Consider the following 15,944-nt stretch of genomic DNA (forward strand, 5'->3'; position numbering starts at 1 on the left):
ACACTTGAGTGGAGAACGTGAGAGACTAATAGATATGCAAATAACCCAGGGATCTCCTGTTAATTGCAAAAAAATCTGTTCATGCTGATATTTTTTGGGGGGGAAGCAGGCAGCCCTGCATCCAAATCCTCTCATGATTAAATCATTTTGAGACCATTTTACCGTTTGTAAGCAGCAGAGCCATAGTTGGATATGAGTAGGTCTAGATAAGCCTTAATTCCACACCTCTGGCCCCAACAATAGCTTGCTTTGTGTCTACACAAAGAGAGTGTTATATTTCCTGACCCGTTTGTTCTAAAACACCTGCACTCTGAAATTCTATCTAATCGTTTATTTGACATTTTGCCTCTTGACGTCTCATACTCCGTCTTCTATATTTAGATAACTTGTGTCATCAGGCGTTTGGAATGTGACTGCTTATATAACAGCTCTAGCTCATACACACTGACATTCCAAGACCACACACACATGTAACCACTCCAATTTAGAGTACATAGTCAGTTTGAAAAGAGCCTTTTCATTAAACATCCTAATAACACAGTGCAGTGTATACTAGGTAGTTCTCCTATACCCTCTACTGCAGTCTTCTTTCTCCTTCAGTATGACCCCAGTTAAATATATACTGTGTTAGCCCTCAGGGGCTCATATAGGATAGCATCCATGGAAAACATAGGTGTTTTCCTGGGAAACACATTTCAAGTTCTGTTAACCTTAGTTACGCAGCAAGGCGAGTTCCCCCTACCTACCCTGAGGCCTACAGCAAGGCAATGATATCTGCAATGGTACCCTATATAGGGCCCTATAGGGCTCTGGGCAAATGTAGTGCACTTTGTTGGGAATAATGCACCATCTGAGAAAGCAGTCAAAGACAAGCTCTCCATCCGTCAGGCATAACAGTGACTTCTAGTGGAGAGACAGTGAATAACCCCCCCATTCCTCATTCAATTGAGTTGGTGTCAGCAGTGAGGTTGACAGGAGGGCAGCCAGCCAAGAATCCTTCTTTGTGCTTTACACAAAAGGTCCTGCAACAGATGGCCAAGATATCACCTGCATCTTCCAGGCTACTTTCCATCAACTTCATTCACATAACTTTTTGACGAGTATTTCTGCAATCATATGCAGTTTCTTTACAATACTTTGACCTTTTCATTGCCACTGCAGATGTCGTGCTTAATACTCATTTCAGTGTGTGAATGCTGCTGTACAGAAATACCAGCAGGTTCAATGCGTGCCATCAGTAGCCTATTTGGAGCCATGTGGCCTACCGATAATAAGTCAATACCACATTAGGCTTTGACTTAGCAAAAAGCTCTGACTTTATTTGTTTAGCATATTCTTGTTAAATTGATACATGTAAACAGTACAAGTTCGTTCCACAAAACCATACACAATGTACAAAATATTTACAAAGTTTGAATGATAAAATATATTAAAATATTAAAAACATAATTCAGTCAATGCTGATTTACTTATGACAGGAAACGTTATTTAGACAGACTGTACTTAGGCCAGACTCAGTGATGTGAAACTAATTGAACAAGGTGTGTACCTAGAACAACCTTCCCTAATATCAGTGTTACAAACAATGGTGACTAGAACAATAGTATAACACCCAACCCGTACCCAGTGATAGGATACATGACCCTGTGATTTAGCAAACACATTTCTAAAGGAATGCAAAATGTCCCATTAAAATTACGTTTCCCTTTAAAAGAGAGACCATCTTGTTCCCAAAATCCCTAAGTGGCACTATACTGCACATGTCATAAAAGAAAATGTGATTAAAATACTAAGAAACATGGATAACCATTCATACAAGAAAGCATAGGAATATCCACGGCACATTTTCAGGAATATTCTCGATAAAATAAGGAATACAATGCTGTTGTTTTTTTGTTTATGGGCATGCCTGGGCTCCTACTCAAAGTATCTCAGAGTAGTGCTGATCTAAAATCAGTTTAGCCTTAAGGGGGGGTGCTGATCTTAGATCAACACTCCTAAACTGAGCCGCTTTATAAATACGGGCCGTGAAGAATCGTATCCGATGCCTCTATGCCTATCATTGTTCTGTGTTGGTCACACACTGGTTTCAGCGGTGCAGTGGGTCCGTGGAGCTTCGAGGGGGAAAGACTGCTCTCTGCTGCCACCTGGTGGGCCCTTTTTGTGACGAGTAATCTCCTGCAGTAGCACCACATTCCCAGCCCTCCATTGACGATACCTCTGTGCAGTAAGAATGGGATCTGCCAACACGTGTTCTATAGCCAACAGGTCGGCTTCTTTTGCCTATTCAAATATATAAATCAGACTGTTGAAAAGACATGTACAGCTGTTCACATTTCAACAGGAATTAATGTAGGTGCATCTAAGGGTATTGTAGCCAAGGAATATCAGCAAACTAAAAACGTCCATGTTCATGGGTTTGATTGACAAACTATGAGAGATCAGGGTTGTGGGGAGCTACTACCTGAAACTAGTCCAGCAGAAATGCTCATTTACACTTTGTTTGAAAAATATATAAAGGCGTGCCCTACAGAACATGACCCTGTTCTAGTAAGCAGAGATCTCATCAACCCAGAATGAAGTGACTCACCTTTAAAGTGCTGTTGAGGGTCCTAACCAGATGCAGCTTCTCATTGACTCTGTCATTTTTGCAGCGTTGAATGAATGACGCTCTGAAGTCCCTCTTCAGTTCTCCAGTTGGAGAAAGTCTGGCATGCTTTAGATGGATGTACAGTGCCTCCATTTCATCAGATGTGCCCTCTAAAAATCATCATAATAATACATTAAAATTTGGCATACAAATATGCCATAATTTACATGTTATCATTCAAAAGAATTTCATAAGAACAAACAGGCAGTATAGAGGTGTGGGTGTTAACTAGGCTACTCTGCCATCTTTTGTGTCAATCCAGGATAATGAGATGATGTGGTGTCAATCCAGGATAATGAGATGATGTGGTGTCAACCCAGGATAATGAGATGATGTGGTGTCAACCCAGGATAATGAGATGATGTGGTGTCAATCCAGGATAATGAGATGATGTGGTGTCAATCCAGGATAATGAGATGATGTGGTGTCAATCCAGGATAATGAGATGATGTGGTGTCAATCCAGGATAATGAGATGATGTGGTGTCGATACAGAGAAGCTAACAGTTTACCCTCCTTTCCTCCCTGGGCCTCAGCCCCCGGTCCATCCTCCTCTTCCAGTCTGAAGGGGTGGAAGGGAGCGCCCTGTCCCACTGCCCTCTCTGGAGAAGGGACATCCAGCCAGGACCCCATGCTCTCTGAAGTCACAATGCTGTCAGGGGCAGACATGGGGACAGTGGAGTGACAGGGGGACGAGGTGGAGCAAGATGGGGGGACATCTCCCTGGGCAGAGAGAGAACAGAGAACAACATTCACACTGGGTTAACATGAGGCTTATTGTCTTATCTACAGCAACAGACAGAGTCTGAGTCGACGCTGAGTCTAAACACTAGCACAAAGTAGCATCAACGCTGAACAATCTTCATACATACAAAGCAGTAGAATGGGACAGAGCACTCACATTAACAGAGTCTATGGTCAGCTGCTCAGAGTGGAACACGGCAGATGTCTCCAGTGACTCCACCTCCTCTTGGTCACTCTCCTCACTGTAGCACTCTAGACGATGGATTGATGCAAATAATCATCATATCCTTCTGACAGGTAGACATAGGCTACTTTGTAGCTAGTTGCCATTTAATAGAGGTTTTTGGGAAAGCCTTTCCATCTACCAGAAGACAGTTAGGCCAATCATTACCATCACGATATTGTTCCTGTTCCTTAATTGTTTGACACCTGGACGTTTTACTTAATATTATGTCGTCTTCCCTTGCTTCAAAGTAGCCTATAACCAAAATCCGACCACAGAAACGTGGAGGCAATCATTTTTTTCTAAAGATTTACTCATATGCATTCTCCTGTTCTATTGGTTCTTTCAAAGTTATTTTATTGTCTATCAACCAAAGGAATTATCCTATTCACAGTAGCAGCTCATGAAAGTTGTTGCATCTTTAAATCCCGCCCTTTCCTAAATTTCTAACGGATATTTCGATTTCTGTCCATTAAACCGCTCACTTTGTGCGGTGCGCATTTTAGAAGGGCGTTTTCCCGCAATTGCATTTCGGAACTTTCACGCGTAGGCCTAGCGCCGTGTGTACATTGCTGCGCCTAAAATGTGAAGGAATAGTTGATCAACATTTGAAGCTAAACATTGTGATCTGTTCCATCAGCCCTAGTAATCGACATGACTTATACTTCCACTACACTACTTTGATACGCATCAGTGGAGATTAAAACATGTGTATACGCAATGCCCACTGTAAAATAAGTGGGTATACCCTCCACTACACCAATGGTGTTCCCCTCTATCGTTCGCCTAGCTTATTTCTGGCTCTCCCCATCAAGAAAACAAAAACTACTTCATAAGAAAATATCCATGTAATGTCTTGAGTCCATTACCCCCAGTGTTCCTCTCTGACGACTCGTTCAGTGTAGCAGCCGCTGCCAGTTTAGACAGCCACCTGTAACATTGAGAAGCCATGACTTAAAAAAAACACTAATAGCTGACCAGTACGGCCAATGTTTTATGTACTTAGGAGGCAAATGTCCTCTTTGCACATGCTTCCTCTAATAGCTTGTAGCTTCCTGAAATAGCTTCAGGATGGGTAACTGTAATGGCATTTTAATATGGCCCCATGAGACCAAATGAAGCTGAGATAATATACAATAAGATTCAACTTTCACACCATTTAAACAGTACACAAAAAGCCGTTCACATAAATAGGCTATATTTTCATAGCGTCAGCCCACATCCTCTACCAGTAAGTGTTCCTTTTGACATCGGCGTTGCACAAACACAGATAGAACAATGATCCAGATATTTCACTGGATGTATAAATATGAAGCATCTGCTTGGCGTTTCCACTCACTACCAAATTTGGTAGTGAGAGGAAGCCCACTTGTGGGCAGTGGGAGAAGATAGATTTTGGCCTACATTTTGCAAATGTTGTCATCATTAAACATTTGATCTCAATACAGTTTTATGTCCAAAAATTAACATATGTTATGAACAGAGTGGACAAAGTTTTGTAGATATTAGCCTTTGCCCAATTTTTTTTTAAATCACATTGTTTAGAAGGAGTGCAAAGTCGAATTAAGTTATTGCACACCGCATTTCACAGAGTAGGCGTTCCCTAACGGAAATATGCAGATGTATGCTAGAACCGGCCAATAGGATCTCGCTAGCTCGTGCTTGGCTCTGCAAACCTCCTTCCTTGTTCTGCCCACTATGACTCATCTGTTCCCATTGGAAATGACAGGCTGTGGTCTATCTTGGTTTAGTTATAAAAAATATTTGGCACAAGTAGGCTACAACCTCCTGGCCTGCCTCCATTGCCCTCCTCTTTTACATACTCACTTGTTCATCTCTCTCAGACTCTCGGCGGCAAAGTAGAGTGTCACAACCTGTGGATGGCTGGCCTTCATAGCACTGAATGAGATCAGGCAAAACAACATAGCCGTCAGATCAACAAATACGACATTGAGTGTTTTGAGCGTATACATATGAAAAATGCTCTACAAATACAATTATTATCATTACTACGACAGGATAGGACACTAAAGGAGAGAGCAGAACACTGCTCTGTGTGTTAACTATGAGAGAGAGTTATTTTTGGAAGGAAGCAAAATTGAAACCACAAAAATGGGGTCAACAGCAGACATCTTAAGCATGTGTTCATAACGTAAAGAACAAAATAAACTTGGTTTAGGGTTGATGACTTACACAGAGGAAAGAAGGCTACATGTGATAATACAGACCACAGCTTGAAATATACTGTCAATGGACAGCAAGGAAGAGTTACCGTACAAAGACTACATTTGAGCTCGACTTGCAAAAGCCCAGCAATTTCCTGTGACCGTTTGGTGTGTAGCCCACACTACTCGGGTTTCCAACAGGCCAAATGGAAACTTTAAATAAGAAAAACCTTACTGCTTTCTCTTGCACTCTGTTGCTTGGTCGACAGTGAAGTTTGTAAGGTCGATGTATCCTTCTGCTTTCTCAGCCTACACACCAAGAGGTGACAGAGAGAGAAACAACAATAACATGCATACTTGATTACGCTCATGTAACAAGACCATAGTTAATAAATATGGTTGGTTAGAGGAACATTGTCTGGGAGAGTAGTACACATTACTGCTTTAATATTTACAGTTGAAGACGGAAGTTTACATACACTGGGGTTGGAGTCATTAAAACTCGTTTTTCAACCATTCCACCAATTTCTTGTTAACAAACTATAGTTTTGGCAAGTCGGTTAGGACATCTACTTTGTGCATGTTTACAGACAGATTATTTCACTTATAATTCACTGTATCACAATTCCAGTGGGTCAGAAGTTTACATACACTAAGTTGACTGTGCCTTTAAACAGCTTGGAAAATTCCAGAAAATTATGTCATGGCTTTAGAAGCTTCTGATAGGCTAATTGACATAATTTCAGTCAATTGGAGGTGTACCTGTGGATGTAGTTCAAGGCCTACCTTCAAACTCAGTGCCTCTTTGCTTGACATCATGGGAAAATCAAAAGAAATCAGCCAAGACCTCAGAAAAAAAATTGCAGACCTCCAGAATTCTGGTTCATCCTTGGGAGCAATTTCCAAACACCTGAAGGTACCACGTTCATCTGTACAAGCAATAGTACACAAGTATAAACACCATGGGACCACACAGCCGTCATACCGCTCAGGAAGGAGACGCGTTCTGTCTCCTAGAGATGAACGTACTTTGGTGCGAAAAGTGCAAATCAATCCCAGAACAACAGCAAAGGACCTTGTGAAGATGCTGGAGGAAACAGGTACAAAAGTATCTATATCCACAGTAAAACGAGTCCTATATCGACATAACCTGAAAGGCCACTCAGCAAGGAAGAAGCCACTGCTCCAAAACCGCCATAAAAAAAGCCAGACTACGGTTTGCAACTACACATGGGGACAAAGATCGTACTTTTTGGAGAAATGTCCTCTGGTCTGATGAAACAAAAATAGAGCTGTTTGGCCATAATGACCATCGTTATGTTTGGAGGAAATAGGGGGAGGCTTGCAAGCTGAAGAATACCATCCCAACCGTGGGGGGGGGGGGGCAGCATCATGTTGTGGGGTGCTTTGCTGCAGGAGGGACTGGTGCACTTCACAAAATAGATGGCATCATGAGGTAGGAGTATTATGTGGATATATTGAAGCAACATCTCAAGACATCAGTCAGGAAGTTAAAGCTTGGTCGCAAATGGCCTTCCAAATGGACAAGGGCCCCAAGCATACTTCCAAAGTTGTGGCAAAATGGCTTAAGGACAACAAAGTCAAGGTATTGGAGTGGCCATCACAAAGCCCTGACCTCAATCCTATAGAAAATTTGTGGGCAGTACTGAAAAAGCATGTGCGAGCAAGGAGGCCTACAAACCTGACTCAGTTACACCAGCTCTGTCAGGAGGAATGGGCCAAAATTCACCCAACTTATTGTGGGAAGCTTGTGGCTGGCTACCCGAAACGTTTGACTCAGGTTAAACAATTTAAAGGCAATGCTACCAAATACTAATTGTGTATGTAAACTTCTGACCCATTGGGAATGTGATGAAAGAAATAAAAGCTGAAATAAATCATTTTCTCTACTATTATTCGGACATTTCACATTAAAATAAAATGGTGATCCTAACTGACCTAAGACAGGACATTTTTACTAGAATTAAATGCAAGGAATTGTGAAAAACTGAGTTTAAATGAGTTGAAATGAATTTGGCTAAGATGTATGTAAACTTTTGACTTCAAACGTACCAACACGTACGCTACGGTCACAATACGCAGGCCTCCTTATGGTCCCTAGAATTTCTAAGCAAACAGCTGGAGGCAGGGCTTTATCCTATAGAGCTCCATTTGTTTTGGAATGGTCTGTCTATCTGTGAGAGACGCAGACTCGGTCTTGAACTTTAAATCTTTATTGAAGACTCATCTCTTCAATAGGTCATATGATCGACTATCTCTCTTTCTACCGGTACCTGTTTTTTCGAACTCTGAATACTCGGCTATGAAAAGCCAACTGACATTTACTCCTGAGGTGCTGACCTGTTGCACTCTATGTTGCACCCTCGCCAACCACTGTGATTATTATTATTTGACCCTGCTGGTCATCTATGAACGCTTGAACATCTTGGCCATGTACTGTTATAATCTCCACCCGGCACAGCCAGAAGAGGACTGGCCACCCCTCAGAGCCTGGTTCTTCTCTAGGTTTTTTCCTAGGTTCCTGCCTTTCTAGGGAGTTTTTCCTAGCCACCGTGCTTCTACATTTGCATTGCTTGCTGTTTGGGGTTTTAGGCTGGGTTTCTGTATAGCACTTTGTGACATCGGCTGATGTAAAAAGGGCTTTAGAAATACATTTGATTGAATATGAGCATACATTTTTGTATACCCTAAACCAGAGATGGGCAACTTTGATGGGGCTGGGACAAAGAATGGAACTCATCATGAGGGGCCTCCGTACCTTGCGAGCAAAGCAGCCCCCCTCGTTACAGCAAAGTTTTAAAGTTAATTTCCTGCAATTCCTCACATGTTGCCATTGGGTGTAGAGAAAATGTTGCTGTATTAAAAGAAATTTGCTGCAATTCTACATATTTTGCCATAAGGTGGAGGCAAAAGTTTGCAGTTTTTAATATGATAACTGATGATCAATGGGCCCCACCCCGGTCGGTAATTCGACCATGCTTACTACAATTTAGATAGCTGGACGCCAGACTAATTTAACAATCAAAAAATATTTAGCTGACCTGGAGTAACTGAGTGACTGCTGATGCACAACTAAATGTCTAAATAGCACCTTGAGTATTCTATTATTTTAACTGAACAGTAAGTTCTTTTTTATTTATTTATTTTTAAATTGGTCCGCAGGGCTACAAAATTGGGGCCGGCGCCAGTTCCCCATCCCTGCCCTAAACTAAAGCATTTTGAGATTTAGCTAATAAAATGTTTACAGACTCAGTCCCAACACAACAATAACACATATTAGAACACAACAACAGATTAGCAAAACGACATAGGTCACAGAGTTGTGCTAATCTAACACAACACAGATCAACAGATTAGATTAGCACAACTCAACAACCTAAAAACAACAAAGATTAGATTAGCACAACTCAACAACATAGATTAGCACAATGGGATAACACAACACAACACTAGGACTCACCGTCTGACCAGTGTACCAGTACATGGAGATCTTTTTCAGAACAAACCAGTACTTCTTCCATTTTGTTCCCAGGAAGCCCTTGCCTTCCTTCTTCTTGTAGAGCCAGCCCTGGCAGTCCACCTGACCCAGCTCCTTCAAAGAAACCTTGCGACGGCTCATCACAGAATCACCTATGGTAGGCCTACCTATGGGACCTACAGACAGACAGAGCCAGGCACTGCAACATTAGCTACAGTACAGGAAGACAGACAGGACGACTATGTCGTTAGAGTATATTACTCTTTGTTATTTGTAACCAGGTCATCTAGACCTTTGGTTGAGGCAGTGAGGCAGGCAAGTATTGTTTTCTTCAACACTTTACCATAAAGTAGCCCTTTGTATTCCACATTTGACTAACTAGGAAAAGCCCATGTTAAAATAATGGAATCTGTACATTGTAATGTAATCTAATAGGCTGAGAGGTGTTGATCCTACCCTTTCTAGAACGTCTAGCTATCTTACCTCCAACCACTGTCCTGAAGGTACTGTTCGGCACCAGGAGAGTTTGATCCAGAGAGAAGAGAGATCCTATTACAGCAGCATGTCACCAGCATGCTGGAGCCATCAATCACAACAGCTCATACAGACTCTCAGAATGACAAGAGGATGCACATGAAGAGCATACCCTTCCTTAACGTTACCAAACCAAGTATAGCCTACATGTAGGGCATTGTACAGTCCAACAGTTACATACACCCCCCCCCTGCTGTCACCACCAACCACTAACTCACAGATAAAACAGCATCCGGTTTCACATGGCAACAGCATGTCTGTCTTGCTCTCCAAAATGTAGTGACATGGGTTTACAAAATTATATACATGTTAAGCATTTATCACCCCAAATATGTTTTCGTGGTTTGATCAAACTACATGCAAGAGATCAAATGAAGACATTAGCCCACTAGTAGGCACAAATGGAAGTGAGAGGAGCTGACTGCAAATGTTATGTGGGGTTATTACTGCACGAGGACACATTTCATCTTCAAATTCATCGCGGCAGGTTGGACAAACACCACTCTTACATTTTAGACACCGCGCTGTGTACTATCTACTTGTATTCGGCTACAGATTGAAAATACATTTGCTCATATAAGAAAATCACAATCATGAACCTTCATTTTGCAGTCTAGATTTCACAGGTAGCATGTCATTTAATATGAAGGCAGTGTGTTAGATATAATTTAGAAAGTGTCTGACGAGGATAACAATGCCACGCATTTAAAAAAAAAAAAGGTTCAATGAAACACGGATACTTTAACGTCGGTACTTCTGAATAGTGATTGGCTGAATGAATTTGATCAGACGAAAAACAACTACTACACAACGCCTCCTCAACCTGTAACAAACTTTTGAAAAAGTGCATTATCCAACCCATCAGACGAAGAAGGCTACTCTACAGATGCTTTGAAAGCATTGTGTTCTTCGTGAAGAGACAGCAATTGCATGAAAATACACAATTTTAGCATCAAGAAGCGTTTTCTGCTGTTGCCCTTGCTGCTGATGATGAACGATTTCCGGTCATTATTCTTAATCTTCTATTTGGTTCAACATTTCTCAGTTTCCACTCGTGATCACAGCCACAAAGTCCAAATTGGCTATAGCAACAAACAAAAAATGAAAACAAAAATGTGCTTTTTGGTCTTAATTTAACGTTAGGCATAAGGTTAGCAGTGTGGTTGGTTTAAGGTTTAAAATACATTTTTAAAACGAGGAATTGTACAAATGGGCGGAGTCTATGACTTTGTGGCTGTGGTAACTAGTGACGACAGTTTCCTCCGTGATATGCTTGATGTATGCTGTTCTGTCATCCGCCACTGAAAGTCGCCGTAGTTCTTAAAGTCTGCATACCTTAGGCTACTAGGGCATGATAATCAAATTAATGCAAGCTGGAAACAACTTGATAGTTCATTCAGAACACCTGGGCCAGGGTACTCAAGTACTATTTGAGACGGTCCGGTTGCACAAATGTTTTAGGTGGCAAAAGTCCGGATGGATAATGTAATTTTTCAGCATAGTAACAAACCCCCACATCGCAACCCATGCCCCTCTTGTTTGTGGAGAGAATATGTTGCCCATTTAAATCTAATTTCCCGCAATTCTACACATTTTGCATGGGGCAGATATTTTTGTTGTTTTTGCTGTTTTTAAGCTAATTTCCTTCAATTCTATGCATTCTTCCATGTCTTACGTGTGTTTATATGATACCAACAATAATAATAAAAAACATTTTTTTATTATTCTTATTTTTTGGGGACCGCTGATACGCTAGTTGAGTATGGAGGACCTGAGCCTTAATCTTTAGGCATATGATCATATTACATCACATGCATTACTCTCATAAAATACTTTATCTGGGATTTGTTCTCCAATTCACAACTAAACCTCTTTCGAGACATGGGCTGCCTGTCTGATCTGCGTAGTGTGTACCAGTGAATTAGAACGCCTAAATCCTAGATTCCAATCTGATTGTGAAATACCATTTAGGGCAGGCTATAGTCCTTTCTGTGATCAAACAGTAACAGAGCCTTAACCTCTGATCAGGCCCTACACCCAAACAAGGGCACTGCGTTCATCCACCACTGGCCTGCTGGCCCCCCTACCTCAGTTCCCGCTCAGCCCAGTCAAAACTGTTCGCTGCTCTGGCACCCCAATGGTGGAACAAGCTCCCTCACGACGCCAGGACAGCGGAGTCAATCACCACCTTCCGGAGACACCTGAAACCCCACCTCTTTAAGGAATACCTAGGATAGGATAAAGTAATCCTTCTAACCCCCCCCCCCCTTAAAATATTTAGATGCACTATTGTAAAGTGGTTGTTCCACTGGATATCATAAGGTGAATGCACCATTTTGTAAGTCGCTCTGGATAAGAGCGTCTGCTAAATGACTTAAATGTAAATGTAAATGTTAACCAACTGGGTACACACTGGTTGAATCAACGTTGTTTCCACGTCATTTCAATGAAATTACACTGAACCTGCGTTGAATTTACATCTGTACCTAATGGGAAGCTTTGTCAAACTCTGCCTCATGATCTGTCTGCATTAAACAACTTCTTGAAGTTCTGCAATATGTTATAATTATGTTTTCAAATGGCAATCAGATCATTATTTCTAAGTAATTATTGTTGCGATAAGAAAGAACAAACAAGAAAGAAGCAACCAAAAGTGAAATTGCACCTTTTTATTATAGTTTAGAAAATGTTGAAACTATCATAGAGGTATTCATATTGCAAAGCACTTGAAAAGTATTGTGAGTTGAGACAGCCTATAGCGAGGAGGTCAGAGACCTGGATGTGTGGTGCCAGGACAACAACCTCTCCCTCAATGTGATCAAGACAAAGGAGATGATTGTGGACTACAGGAAAAAGAGGACCCGAGCACGCCCCCATTCTCATCGACGGGGCTGCAGTGGAGCAGGTTGAGAGCTTCAAGTTCCTTGGTGTCCACCACCAACAAACTAACATGGTCCAAGCACACCAAGACAGTCGTGAAGAGGGCACGACAAAACCTATTCCCCCTCAGGAGATTGAAAAGATTTGGCATGGGTCCTCAGATCCACAAAAGGTTCTACAGCTGCACCATCTAGAGCATCCAGACTGGGCATCACTGCCTGGTATGGCAACTGCTCAGCCTCCGACTGCAAGGCACTAGAGAGGGTAGTGGGAACGGCACAGTACATCACTGGAGCCAAGCTTCCTGCCATCCAGGACCTCTATACCAGGCGGTGTCAGAGGAAGGCCCTAAAAATTGTCAAAGACACCAGCCATAGACTGTTCTCCCTGCTACCACACGTCAAGCGGAACCGGAGCGCCGAGTCTAGGTCCAAGAGGCTTCTAAACAGCTTCTACCTGCAAGCCATAAGACTCCTGAACACCTAATGAAATGGATACCCAGACTATTCGCATTGCCCCCCCTCCCCTCTCCACACCACTGCAACTCTTTGTTGTCATCTATGCATAGTCACTTTAATTAACTCTACCTACATGTACATACTACCTCAACTAACCGGTGCCCCCGCACATTGACTCTGTACCGGCCCCCCCTGTATATATTGTTATTTTTTACTGCTGCTCTTTAATTACTTGTTACTTTTATCTCTTATCCATATTTTTTGAAACTGCACAGTTGGTTAGGGGCTTGTAAGTAAGCATTTCACTGTAAGGTCTACACCTGTTGTATTCGGAGCATGTGACTAATAACATTTGATTTGAGTTGCTAGACATTTCTGCGTAAAACTTTTTTTCTATTTTATTATTGGAATGAAGACACTGATTATCCTCCTTTAAGACAAGTTTCACAGCTCTTGCATATGTTTAGTATGTATGGTTAGTGTTGCTAAGGCACTATCTGTGTCTCAGTGTCTTCCTGGTCATGACATCATGTTATAGTTTCACATTGAATCATACCTGTTTTATTGAAGACCATTTAATGAGATGAAGTAGTTACACTTTTTTGAAATGTTACCTGAACTTCACAAAAATATGCACACTCACTCACACACACACAAACACACACACTATTTGTAACAGCAGTGGATCAAGGGTTTTCATACGGTAGCTTTAAGAAAGGCCAACTGGCAGTTATGTCCATCGCATAGTAACATGAAACACTATGAAGAGAAGCACATTATCTCAAATAAAAATGATAGGCTTTAATTATATTTATATATCAACTCATGAAACGAAATACAAAATAAACTGGTACAAAAATCAAATCAACTTCTTAAAATGATTTTAAACATACGTACAAGAAATCTGTACAGACACTAACTAAATAACTTAACAATTTACACATAGGACAGTTCACCTACAGAAGCAAGGCTAATGTTCCCTAAACCTGAATGATAGTCCTACTCTTGATTAGGAAAATGAGCAGAAACAGAAAGTTTCTATAATACTTCTTCATCCTTGTCATTTTCTCCAATCCCTCCACGAAACATTCTGAATCTGTCAGCATATTGAATCTAAACCAACAGTCTGTCACGCCAAGGAGTTGAAATGTAGCAAGAGATCCAACCAAATGGTCTACCCCTAGGCTATGTGGCATTGAAATGAAGCAAGAGATCCAACCAAATGGTCTACCCCTAGGCTATGTGGCGTTGAAATGAAGCAAAGCTTCCAAAGGCTGTTTTAGTGTTCCAAGTTCCAACAGAACGTTCCAGGTATGGTAAGTGTTAGTCAGAATACTGAGTGGAGAAACCATACCACTGTTAGATTAGAGCAAGGTAAAGGCAGTGGGGGCGACACACGGTCCACTGTCCATAAGGTCGAGGCACTCGTCAATGACTCAACAGCCTGAGGCGGGCTAGCCAGCCTCCCAGGATCGAAGAGGGTTCAGACGGAGGGCGTTTGGGAGTAGCAGCAGCAGCACTAGGGGTCATAGTCGTAGCCGGGGCCTTTTTCGACAATGCCTCCTGGTAGGGGATGGTGGCGCTGTTGTGCAGGTCAGCATTGATGAAGCACTGGGAGCCCCGGATGTGGTCGACACCACGGACCAGCTGGCCAGATCGCCCCTCCAGGGGTCTGTAGGGTAGGGGGAAGAACGAGGCCTCCTCAGAGATGGTGGCGATGCGCTCGTTACTCAGGTATCTGTGCAGGATGTCCTCTCCTGCAAGAGTAGGATAGAATAGGACTTCATTGTCCATCCAAGAACATCATCACCATGTAAGAACCATATATAAGACAGGAATCTCAGCATGGGGCTGGCATATACTGTAGATGCATAACTAGAGCTAGAAAATAGTTTTTCCTGACAGTGATCTGACCAGTAAAACCTTTATGCCTACTTACACTGGTACATGTATATATATACTCATCGAACACACATGATATACTCATAGACATACACAAATGAACACACTTGTCTCACAACATCCGCTGAACCATCGCTGTTTAAGAATAAGTGAGTCTAAGAAGTAGTTGTGGCCAAAGTCAACACTGGTTATGCTGGGGCTTACCCCAAAGTTAATGAACAACGACTTAAGAATTCAAGGCATGCAATGTGAGTCTGCCTCAGTGTGTTCTGCAGTGTAAGTGAGCTTGTGAAATGGTCATTCTGATAACAGTGGATTAGCCTCAGTTAGGTTTCGTCCCAAATGGCACCCTATTCCTTATATAGTGCACTACTTTTGAACGGGGCCTCAATCAAAAGTAGTGCACTATATAGGGTGCCATTTGGGATGCAATTGGCACCCAGTGCTATAGATGTAGCAGGCGTACCTTTTCTCCCTTGGGGCCAGGGTCTGGAGGACGAATCAGACATGCCCAAACACGACTCTACAGGCATGGACAGGGGCCGTGATTTACCTGTAAAGAGTTCAAATATCAATCTTTTCAATGGTAAAGAATCAATAAAAGTCAGTGAAATGGAAGCAGAATGCTACTGTGATTAATCTTTGTAAAAGTGTGTTTGTGTGTGTGTGTGTGTATGTTGGGGTACTGACCCCGTGTGGATGTCCGTTGTCTCAGGCGGGCTACTGGGGCTGGTTGGAGGTTGGGCTCAAGAGGGGGGCAGACTCTAATCTTGTTGTCATAGTCTGCGATGGTGAAGCACCGTCTGCCCTCATCCAGGAAGGAGTTTGGAGACTGTGAACCCTTCGGTCTCAGTTTGACACTGGCTTTAGGCTTCTCATCTCTGTGATGA

General features: G+C 42.1%; 2 protein-coding genes across 4 annotated transcripts in view; both read right to left on the reverse strand.

The window, feature by feature from the left end:
• Positions 1 to 1,297: 1,297 nt before the first annotated feature.
• On the reverse strand, positions 1,298 to 10,981 carry ipcef1 (interaction protein for cytohesin exchange factors 1). The gene is made up of 10 exons (XM_014144046.2): positions 10,033 to 10,981; positions 9,764 to 9,786; positions 9,263 to 9,456; positions 6,017 to 6,090; positions 5,444 to 5,515; positions 4,486 to 4,547; positions 3,551 to 3,645; positions 3,162 to 3,372; positions 2,591 to 2,760; positions 1,298 to 2,283 (listed from the first exon to the last, which is right to left on the reverse strand). The coding sequence occupies exons 1-10, from the start codon at positions 10,044 to 10,046 to the stop codon at positions 2,077 to 2,079; spliced, it is 1,122 nt and encodes a 373-aa protein (XP_013999521.2). The 5' UTR covers positions 10,047 to 10,981; the 3' UTR covers positions 1,298 to 2,076.
• A 2,709-nt stretch (positions 10,982 to 13,690) lies between these two features.
• The window catches only part of LOC106571244 (connector enhancer of kinase suppressor of ras 3), a 50,971-nt gene continuing 48,717 nt past the window's right edge, over positions 13,691 to 15,944 (reverse strand). For all 3 annotated transcript variants that reach the window (XM_014144045.2, XM_014144044.2, XM_045695622.1), the window contains 3 exons: positions 15,745 to 15,935; positions 15,521 to 15,607; positions 13,691 to 14,909 (listed from right to left, as the gene is read on the reverse strand). In XM_014144045.2, coding sequence (XP_013999520.1) covers positions 14,581 to 14,909; positions 15,521 to 15,607; positions 15,745 to 15,935 — 607 coding nt within the window. In that variant the 3' untranslated portion in view covers positions 13,691 to 14,580. The remainder of the gene's footprint in view (positions 14,910 to 15,520; positions 15,608 to 15,744; positions 15,936 to 15,944) is intronic.

This window comes from Salmo salar, chromosome ssa15 (genome assembly GCF_905237065.1).
Source record: "Salmo salar chromosome ssa15, Ssal_v3.1, whole genome shotgun sequence".
NCBI lineage: Eukaryota > Metazoa > Chordata > Actinopteri > Salmoniformes > Salmonidae > Salmo > Salmo salar.

Excerpts from the sequence above, each read along its gene's own strand:
- ipcef1 (XM_014144046.2), bottom strand. Across the intron at positions 3,646-4,485 it reads GTCAGAGAGGAACACTGGGG|AGTGCTACAGTGAGGAGAGT; the intron begins GTAATGGACTCA and ends TCCATCGTCTAG. Across the intron at positions 2,284-2,590 it reads CCCTCAACAGCACTTTAAAG|GCAAAAGAAGCCGACCTGTT; the intron begins GTGAGTCACTTC and ends ATATTTGAATAG.